Source organism: Tasmannia lanceolata, unplaced genomic scaffold (genome assembly GCF_043159265.1).
Source record: "Tasmannia lanceolata isolate RefF3 unplaced genomic scaffold, GAP_Taslan_0.1 ptg000015l, whole genome shotgun sequence".
Lineage (NCBI taxonomy): Eukaryota > Viridiplantae > Streptophyta > Magnoliopsida > Canellales > Winteraceae > Tasmannia > Tasmannia lanceolata.
The window spans coordinates 47412668-47423618 of NW_027518692.1; the positions used below are offsets into that span (position 1 = coordinate 47412668).

A 10951-nucleotide genomic window follows, 5' to 3' on the forward strand; every position below is an offset into this window, starting at 1 on the left:
AAAAAGATATTTTGATTTGAGTAAACGATGAAGTCGATTCAAACAGTTTGTTGGTTGCACAAAAGCTGAGACGGTTTAGGAGTTTTGCTTGGTATTTTTGGGTGCCACATCAGCAGAACCGTACACCTTGTTTGGTTGCCAATACAACATTGAAATCCCTGGAAACTACCAAAGATGCTCCTTCTTAATCATTGTTTGTTTGTTGATGTGTCGTCCTTGTCTCATACCAAACAAAACTAAGCCATAAACCACAAAAACAAGGTATTTTGCTTGGATTTCTTGGGAATATATGCCTCTCTCTCTCTCTCTCTCTCTCTCTCTCTCTCTCTCTCTCTATATATATATATATATATATATATATATATATATATATATATATATATATATATATATATATATATTTATATTGGCGATGACACTCCCTACCACTACGAGGTTGAAAACCAAACACTACTTACTACTATTCTTCGATGTAAGTTCTAGGTAAATCCAATGCTTGTCTCCTCTCTATTGACTACTTACAAGACTGCGAGGTAAATAACTGCAGCCAAACATAGCCTTTGTCAAGTCTCCACCTTATGGAGCGACAACTCTTGCAGAGCCATCAAGTCATTCATAATGTGAACGCCTTTGTCAAGTCCCCACCTTATGGAGCGACAACTCATGCACAGTCATCAAGTCATTCATAATGTGAAGATGTCTTGCCTGTACATTTATGGGATTATATTGTCCAATATAACCATGAAATTTCAAAAGGCCTACTTTACCTGAGCAATGTAAAGGGATGTTCGGGGCAATTTGTATGTTAACTTGTAATCTAAGAAGGGAAGTGATATATTCATCCACATTTATTACCTGGGTCACCCCTTTAGTTTATTTATGACTACTCTTTTTTACAATAGAAGTGGTTGGCACAGTGAAGAACATGCGGGGTGAATATATAATTCCCCTCTTAAGAAATACTAAGGCAACTTCGTATTGCAATATGTCCTGAAAATCTTAACAAGTTGGGGGTTTTGAAGAGTACATAAAAGAAAGGGTCCTCTTGTGTCTCTTGAAAAAATTGAATGATATTTTGTGCACAAATCTGCTTATCTAGCTTGCCATAAATAAGAGTGGTGCATCTTAGGCATTGAATTTTGGTCATCAATGCCAACACTATTCACCACTAGGGTGATAGTTGGCGTATTAATAAGGATGCATTTTTTTCTTCTAGAATGGCAATTAATAAGGATTTATCCACCAGCATGCATATCCACTTATCATTTTATTAAACCACACCTTCTGAAGTCTAGGACAGTAAATGCCATCATCTTTATATGTACACTTGGAAGGAAGATTGAAGAGCTAGAGAAAAAGTCAAGAGCTAAAAAAAAAGTCGAAAGTGTGAAGAAGAAGAAGACTTCATATCTAAGTCTATCAATGGTTTTGAAGGTAGAAAGATCAATGGAAGAAGAAGAGGGCGTCGAGCCGGTAAGCCCAACTGGGCAATACTTCAATAGTTCGGCGCTCTCGGTCAGCATTCTCGGAGTTTTCGAATCGGAGATTCCGATCGAAGACTCTCTGACCATGGTGCTGCTCAGGGATGTCTTCCTTCTCATCAACCCACGCTTCTCTTCCATCATGGTAAACCTCTTTACCTCATCTTCACTGTAAAGCCTAAATTTTGGGAGTTCATATTTTCTCAGCCTTCTAGCTGTGATATTGGCACCCACTTAGGCCCTGAATAGATTGCAAGAAAAACATTCTGATGAAAGAAAAAAAGTTTCTTCGGAAAATTTTAATTTAGAGCATAAATTGAAGGTCACTAGTAAAAATTGAATAGGGTTGGTTCATGTTATCTTTCAAAGGGAGTAACTTATAGTAATATTTTTACTTTCTAAACTTTTCTAGAAAATTCGTGCAATCCAAGAAGGGGGCTTAGTTTAAACTTTTCCCATTGGCTATTGGAAATTGTGCGTTCTAAAATAAATACAGGGTTGCTAATATAGGGAATTGGTATTTGCACTCCATGTTTTCAATCATGGCATTCTCTCTTAAAGTTACTCTTTTTAATTAGTTATTAACTGCTGTTATAACCTATAAGTCCAAAAATTCTATTAACAGCCAATCAAATGTGTTCAATACATTGAGTAGTGCTATTGTCAAAGGAAGGGAGAGCATATATCATTTTAGGAGATATCATGCCACCCATGATATTTAATCCAACAGCAGCATCTTGAAAAGTGCGCTGCTCTTGGATCAAATATCAACGGTGGTACCGTTTTGACGGTACTTGACGGTCGGACACCATATAAAAAATCAGAAGAGAAATTATACAATGGGGCCGACCGTAAAGTCCCGTCAAGGTGGCACATCAAATGCACCACCCTTGATATTTAATCCAACAGCAGCATCTTGGTTTCAAGTGCGCTGCTCTTGGATCAAATTAATATCAAGGGTGGTACCGTTTTAACAGTATTTGACGGTCGGACACCATATAAAAACTCAGAAGAGAAATTATATAGTGGCCGGCCGTGAAGTCCTGTCATGGTGGCACGTCAAACGTATGGATCAAATATCAAGGGTGGTACCGTTTTGACGGTACTTGACGGTTGGACACCATATAAAAACTCTCATAAGAAGATGAGGATTCATAGGGGTGGCCAGAACCGAACCAGAACCGAAGAACCGAACCGGAACCGAAGAACCGAACCGGAACCGAACTGTAAAAAAATATTTTTGGCCCGGTTCGGTTCCACTGATGAAGAACCGAAAAATTTCGGTTCGGTTCCGGGTCTAATGTTCTCGGTTCGGTTCCGGAACCGAAGAACCGAACTTTGAATATATATATATATATATATAATATTTTTATATTCTATTATATATATACTTAATAATATAAACTACTTATAATATTAATAAGTAATAGTTAATACTATTCTTATAATAAGAAAGTAACTTATATTATAACTTTAATTAAAAGTTTTTATAAATTATAATTAATAATTAATAATTAGCCATTAGAACCGAAGAACCGAACCGGACCGAACCGATTATTTTCGGTCCGGTTCGGTTCGGTCCTACTGTGTACTACGGTTCGGTTCGGTTCTTACGGTTCATGGAACCGAGAACCGAGAACCGAAAAAAAATGAACCGAGAACCGAGAACCGAACCGGTTGGCCACCCCTAAGGATTCACATGGGCCCTAGCAAAATTCGGGGCAAAGGGCGGGCAAAGGGCGCCCCCATTGGTCAAATACCATTAAAGTTGGCACAGACAATTGCAGTCATAATTGTCATTAATGGTCTTTGACCAACAGGAGGTGCTCTTAGGGGCAACCTTTGTCCCTTATTTTGCAAGGGCGGCTGTGAATCTAGCATTCCTCTAAGAAAAATTAGAAAAAGTTCAGTAAATTTTTTGAAGAGAAATGCCAAAGTGAAGGTCACCCTTGCAAAATCCAACCACAAGGAAGTCATCAAAGTGCATTTATAAATGCATTGAAAAGTGACAAAGTAATGGAATAAATAATACACTCTCATGACGTGGATTCAACCGGCAGGGCGTAGTTTAGTTGAGATTTTATATGGTGGCCGGCCTTTACATGGAAAGGTCGGAGAGAGAAAACACCCCCTCCCTTGATTTGAAATCCATTAAAAGCCCCCCTTTTTTACTTTTCTTCGGATCTAAAATCAAGGTGGCAGGTTTTGTCTCTCTGCCCTTGTGATCTCATGGTCGGCTACCATATAATTTCTCCAGTTTAGCATTCCTTAAATTTTAAGCAGAACAAATTATCTAAGAATTATATTAAAATCTTGTTTAATGTACCAAATTTTCATTTTTTTAAAAAATACTGCAATTAATTAATGGCGATGATATTTTCACCCCCTACAGTACGCATTTACCCTCTTTACGTGATTTGACATCAAAAGCGTTAAAGTTGCCCACTGTTCACGTTATAAGGGGGGCGTATGCATACTCCGGGGGTGAAAATGACATCGCCCTTAATTAATTATTTGATAGGTTTAGAATTCAGAGTTTTTCTACAGTGTCCGCCTGTGAAGTCTCATGAGGACGGCACAGCCCTTGGTATTTGATCCAACAGCCTGCCTGTGAAGTCCTTTGTGCACTGTTGTTTGATCAAATATCAGGGGCGGTCGTACCGCCCACATGGGACTTCACGGGCGGGCACCATATAATTTCTCTAGAATTCATATGGAACTTAAAAGGGGGAAATGATATCAGCACAACCATGTTTTGTTATTTGCACTAATTCATTTTGTCTTTTAGTATTTAAAGAGCTGTCAAAACGTTATCACGGTTTCCAAAAGGGTCTCCATAGCCCGTTTAAAAAGGAAAGACAACGTAGGTCCGTGCAATTATTAAGACATGGTTATGCTGATATCATTTCCCTTAAAAAAATGTGATTTGATGTTTTTTTTTTTTAATCAATCACCGAATTTTGGAATCATGATTGTGCTTAGATGATAATAACTTCCAATTTCTTTCACATTTTTTAAAAAAAATCTTTATTTTGCAATAGAATCATTCCCATAAAATTTCAATGTATTGGAATTGGAATCAGGTCAAAGATGAAAACGGAGTGCCGCAATGGCGGAGAGTGAAAGTAAAGCTCGAAGACCACGTAAAGACGCCAATCTTCCCCGACGGCTTATCGCCTGAATCTTACGATGAGTACTTGGATGAATACCTCTCAAAAATAGCCTTAGAACAACTCCCACAAAGCCGGCCTTTGTGGGATGTACACATTATCAAGTACCCCTCAAGCAATGCGGCGGGGACACTGGTGATCAAGCTTCACCATGCCATGGGGGACGGTTTCTCGCTAATGGGCGCCATTTTTTCTTGTGTCAAAAGAGCAGATGATCCTTCTCTTCCTCTCACTTTTCCTCCTCAAATGAAAGTTCCACATGATAAGGGAGAACTGAACATTTTTCGAAGTGTGCCGCGTTTTCTCTCTGTGATCTCTAACACGGTATATGACTTTGTATGGAGCCTAATGAAGAGCAGTGTGGTAGAGGATGACAAGACGACGATACGATCGGCTGTGGACGGAGTCGAATTCTTGCCTATGACAATTTCTACCGTCAGTTTTTCGCTAGACCACATACAACAAATCAAGTCCAAACTTGGAGCGGTATGCTATTACAAGCTCTACTCTTTGAGGCAATTTTTTTTTTTTTGGTTTGGGTGTCAACAGTCAGAGGAATGCTACTCACATGTGCTCTTGCAAAAAAAAGGGTAAAAGTGCCCACCCATTGGTGAATATCCATTTATGATAGTTACGATCGTAATCTCCCTAAATGGATATTGACCAATGGGGACACCCTTCCACTACTTTTTTTGCAAGGGCACATGTGAGTCTAGCATTCCTCCATTATTAATTGTACTCTTACAAATTCTAGTTTGTCACTCATAAATTTAAAGGGATTTGTTAGGGACTTTCGCAGATGGTTGTTGCATGAGTGGGCATCCGCCTCAGATGAATTAAATTAACAAGTCAAAACCTGCTGAAAAGTGAGCCGGTGGCTGCTCTCTCATGCAAAAGCCAGCCGCGAAATGCCTTTCTGCAGAATTCCCTAGCGAATCACATTTATAAATGGGTTTTGCTAATGAAAGCCCTATGGGCACTCAAAAAAGTGCGTTGGAAACATAATTTTACACACATTTTGAGAATATTTTTGAAATTTTTACAGATATTTTAAGAATTTATATGGGAAACATGTGTAAATTATCTTTCCAATGCATCTTACCAAGTGTCTCACGGCACTTTTTAGCAAAATCCTTAGCGGCCATGTTACTTTGTTCTACATGTAGGGCATGTTTGACAACCATGAAAGATTATTCCATGAAGCATTCATTTTCCAAATTGTGAAAGAGGAGCTTAGAAGGGGAGAGGGGGAGAGACTTGAGAGGGAAGAATGGAGAGAGGACGATAAATCTCTAAAAACGGTGAAAAAATAGGCTACTTCACAGTTCACACTAGGGTTTTTTTTCCTGTTTTTTGGGGGTCCTTTTCACGCTCCCCTCACTCCTGTATCTCCCTCTCGATCCTCTCACAACTGGCCCTATCATTGATTATTTTTTCATGGTTGCCAAACATGCTAGTAAGTAAAACTGCATGCCTAGAATAAGGCAAAGTTAACTGGATGGGAGTGAACAAATTTATGGGGGACAATGGCAGTGGCCTAGCTCAAAATACATGTTCTTGGAAGTGACAATTTTCATCGGTTGGCCCCAGCACTTGAGTCCCATATGGAACCCACCAGCCTGATAGGTTGGTAGTCGAATCCAGATAGGAAGGTTAAGGAACCACCGTTTCGTGGACCCCACAAGACAGGTCCACGAAGACAACTGGCTACGAAACTATCCCAATAATTGCAAAATTCTTGAAAATATCCAAAATATTTTTTAGGGATTTGCTAGGGACTTCACACAGAAAGGCATTTCGAGGATGGCTATTGCATTTTAAAGCAACCACACAGGCTCAATTTTTCAGCAGATTTTGTCTTATTCCTTCATTCATCAGCCAGATGCGAAATACCTTTATACGAAAGTCCCTAGCAATTCCCAATTCCCAATATATCGAGCTGGGCACGGTCTTGGGTCTTCTACAAATTACAAAACATTAAACCCGTAGAGGTTTACTTGTGATAAGTTGGGTGGCTAGAAAGATGATTTATTTATGTTTCCATATCTGAATCAGATTCAATACATCATCTGATTGACGGATAAGACATGCAAACCTATCAGAAATATATTCACGCGGTACCAGAAATGGTCCAAAGCAAAATATTAAAGACTTCGGGCTCTCCGTTTCATGGACATAGTTTCAAAATTCTCGGTAGTTGAAAAAGATAAGATGGTTTCTACCCACGTGTGGATAAGTTATCTACACAGTAGCTTAAAATGCAATGGAGGGCATATTGTTCAGGTAATCCAAACCATTCATTTGATTGGCCCTCGTACAGATTGGGTGTCTATAAAAAATCAGATCCATAGGATCATCACAACCCTACGATTTGTGGAGGTAAAATGGACGTGTATAAACCTTCACAAATTTGTCCATTTTTTTGCCTCCACGGTTCGAAGGGTTAGGATGATCCCATGTAGCTCATTTTTTGTCGACACACTATCTATGTGAGGGCCAATCAAATGAATGGTTTGGATCACCCAAACAACGTGGACCTCCACTGTATTTTAAGCTAGTGTGTAGATAACTTATCTACACATGTGTGTAGAAACCGTTTTGATACAAGGGACTTATCTGCACATGTTGTAAAAACCACGATTAAACTTCAAAAGAAACTTGAATAATTAAAGAATTCTAGTATTTTTTGAATAAATGTAAATTTGATGAATGATTTGTCAATTTCTCATGGGAAATGATTTTAGCACAACCATGGTATTGATACATGCACTAACCTAGCTTGTCGTTTGCGATTTAATTGACTGTCTGTGATGTAACCACAAAATCCGATGGAGCTTCCTTGATCTGATTAATGTGCGTCAATGTACAAAAAAACCCTTCACTTTTTCATTCATTTGTCATTTATGTATATTGACTCTATTCATGAGGCTATTTTAGTAACATTCAATAACCCTGCTCAAAATCATAGACAACATTTCATTTTTCTGATTTTAGTTAGATGACAATTTTCTTCCTTCTCTAGGAGTTCTTCTCTCTTTTCTCTCTCTTCTTCTCAAACCTTAAATCCTAAATGGGTAGAACGTAAGTTAGGACCAAGGACACTATGATGGACAGTCTGATTCAAAATGGATCATGACCTAGACTCAAAAATTAAGATTAGAAAAGCACTTGGAAAAGGATCCGACCAATTAGCATCCAAATGGATCGCGCCAAGACATAGGTGGATCTGATCTGACGTGACCGTGAAACAACCAATTACTCTAAAAGCTAAAGCTGTTAGAGTTGGTGTTGTTTAATTAATCATTTATATTTCAACACTCCCCCTCGTGCCCCTCACGAATGGCCCTCTATTTTTTTGGGTTGGCCGTGCACGTGGCACATGTGACCCCTTTTAGGTTGGCCGTATTGTGGAGTTCTAATATCAAGGAGTTGTTGGGTTTTGAGCCCATGACCTGCCATGAGGCAATTGCTCCGATAACATTTGAAACAGCCAATTACTCTAAAACCTTAAGCTGTTAGAGTTAGTGTTACTTAATCACTACTTATAGTTCAACAGTGATACTCCTATCCTTCCATATACTTGTTCTGTTGTACCTAGAAAAATAGTATCATATATGATAGTAGATTAAATAGTAAAACACATGCAGTTTTTTTAAAACTTTCCCTGATCTTCTACTAAAAATTAATCAAGTTTTTGAACATCCACCTGACTCGGTCATTCCCGAATCCGAACTTTGTAACTACGTTCACATAGTTTAATCGGAGGAAAGATGGTCTCTCATGGATATCCATACAGGATCCGTCAAAATTCATTGGCTTCGAAATATCCCACTCAGATCAAATGTGGGTTTTTCATAATAGATCATTCCTCTAAAGAAAAGAAACTAATTACTTGTTTGGATTTTTTGATTGGCATGTGAAAGACGGTGAACGATGTCGTAAGTGGGATAGTATTCTACGGGATCCAACTGTATGTGCAAAGTGAGGGGAGCCCGTGTCATGCTTCGCGTGTAACTGCATTGGTGTTGCTTAGCACTAGGATGATCTCTGGATATCAATCAGTGGAGGAGATGACCAAACCCGACGCCAAGTCAGCATGGGGAAACCAGTTTGGATTCATACACGTGGCAGTTCCTCCTTGCGCCGATGTGGAGAAAGCAGATCCCTTAGGGTTTGTGTACTATGCAAAGGAAGTGGTCAAGAGGAAGAGAAGCTCTTTAGCTGTTTATCTCACAGGAAGATTGTTGGAGACAGTGAGGAGACTTAGAGGCTTCGAGGTCAGTATCACATAATAGTATGGCAGTGTGAAGATAAATGATTGTCACTTGGGCCTTGTTTGGATTGGAGGAATTTTCTGGAAATGTTTGGAAGAGAAAAACATTTCTAAAATTTCCTACTTTTTTACACACAAAAAAAGAGAACTTGAACCCACCCCACTCTGGAATAGTATAACATATAGTACTCAGTAGGTGCATTTTTGCATGACCCATATTGAAAAAGCTTCTAAACATTGTAGTTATGGTGATTTTACAGGTAACAGCTCAATACATGCATACAACTTTGAGGAACACAAGCATGACAATTTCAAATTTGGTAGGACCTATGGAGCAAATGGGAATAGCTAATCATCCTTGCAAGGGTTTATACTTCATGATGTGTGGTGTTCCCCAGGTAAATTTTCCCATTTATAGTAGACTTATTAAGTATTTTGAATTTTAATATAAATAGTATTTATAAGCTGAAATGGGATTGTTACTATATATGGGGATTGTACTCCTTCTACCTATCCCAAGACCCATCCTCTCTACCAATCCCAAGACTAACTCGGTTACAATGAGACTCAATGCCAAATACAAGCGCGCGTATACACACATAGAGGGCCTCATCATTTTGGATTTTAGAATTAATTTTTTTGTCCAAAACTGATTATTGGACTCAAAATTGCACTTAGTTTTGGGTCCGATAATCAGTTTGGGATTCATGAGATACAAAACAGAGAAAAAGGTACTAATTCTAGTACTAATTTTACTCTATTTTTTTTGTCCAAACTGATTATTGGACTCAAATTGAATTTAATTTTGAGTCCAATAATCAGTTTTGGGATTCTCAAGATACAAAACAGAGAGAGAGAGAGAGGTAGTAATTCTAGTACTAATTTTACTCTAATCGGTGCAGAGCCTTACAATAACGCTGATTAGTTACAATGGAACGTTGAGGATGGCATTAGGAATGGAGAAAGGATTTATAAACCCGAAGCTCCTCACCTCATGCATTGAAAGGGCGTTGGAGAGGATATCCGAAGCAGCTCTTGCCAAGTCCAGCTAAGTTGTTTTAGTGCAAAAATAAAAATTGAGCAGTGCTAATATCAGCAGCCAATGCTAATTATCAATAATGTGCCTCGCATTAAGATAAATAAAAGTACATGTTGGTCAATATAAATAAAGACTGATGGTAAGTACGTCTTTTTATTCTACTAAGTTTGATTCGGTGATCGGACGGCTGAGATAGGACCTCTTTCTAGGGTTTCAAAAGCATTTCTATAAAAATAAGCACATGATGCTTGGAGATCTCATTCACAAGAGTTGTTTTCGTTTCTCCTTGTACCCCTTTTCTCCGCTTTCTTCCCTTTATTCCTTTCTTTCGTTTGTTGATTGTTCTGGTTTTGGAGCTTTTGATTTTGCCTATAGGCTCATTGAGGGTATTTCCAGAGGGTTGCAGTCTTGTGTGTTTTGTGGGTAATGATGAAAGAAGGATATGATGTGATAATAGGTTTTATATGATCCATATACATCCATGTTTTCGCTACATTCTTTCTGAATCCCACTTATATTTATTTTTTGATGTTTAAAATCATATGCTGTTCTAATTTAATGTTTGTTTCTTTTTTATATTATTGAGTTGTTTGGGCATACCTTCATCAAATGATGAAAATGAGAAAAATCTTAGGACACCTTCCAACACAGTTTTAATAACTGTGGATGAGAAAGAAATTCTGTTCTGATGATGATGGTTTCCTATTCAACTTATTTCTGATTTTTCTCAATCAAATATATAATAGTTTCATTTTTTTTAATGTAGGAATAATCAATATAGTCAGGAATTTTTCTCAAAACAAAAAGAATTTTCCAGTTTTGTTTCCAAAATCGAAACATTTTTATTGTCCCGAATTTTAAATTGGGTTTGGAAATCTGGGTTGTGGGGTTTTTCCATTACCCTCTTTGGATTCCTATTCATTTTTTAACAAAGGGTTTTACAGATGATCGACTGGCAGTGCTACGCCCGTCCATCTAGTTACAATTT

General features: G+C 38.2%; 1 protein-coding gene and 2 non-coding genes across 3 annotated transcripts; all 3 read left to right on the forward strand.

The window, feature by feature from the left end:
• Nucleotides 1-1278: 1278 nt before the first annotated feature.
• LOC143891626 (wax ester synthase/diacylglycerol acyltransferase 4-like) lies at nt 1279-10124 on the forward strand. The gene is made up of 5 exons (XM_077396157.1): nt 1279-1626; nt 4565-5137; nt 8575-8928; nt 9185-9322; nt 9827-10124. Exons 1-5 carry the CDS (start codon nt 1423-1425, stop codon nt 9974-9976), a joined length of 1419 nt encoding a protein of 472 aa, XP_077252272.1. The 5' UTR covers nt 1279-1422; the 3' UTR covers nt 9977-10124.
• Nucleotides 10125-10381: 257 nt separating this feature from the next.
• Nucleotides 10382-10475, forward strand: LOC143847636 (small nucleolar RNA R32/R81/Z41). Its single transcript, XR_013235162.1, has one exon. It is a non-coding gene; the product is annotated as a small nucleolar RNA R32/R81/Z41 (small nucleolar RNA).
• Nucleotides 10476-10564: 89 nt separating this feature from the next.
• Nucleotides 10565-10659, forward strand: LOC143847633 (small nucleolar RNA snoR31/Z110/Z27). Its single transcript, XR_013235160.1, has one exon. It is a non-coding gene; the product is annotated as a small nucleolar RNA snoR31/Z110/Z27 (small nucleolar RNA).
• Nucleotides 10660-10951: the final 292 nt, after the last annotated feature.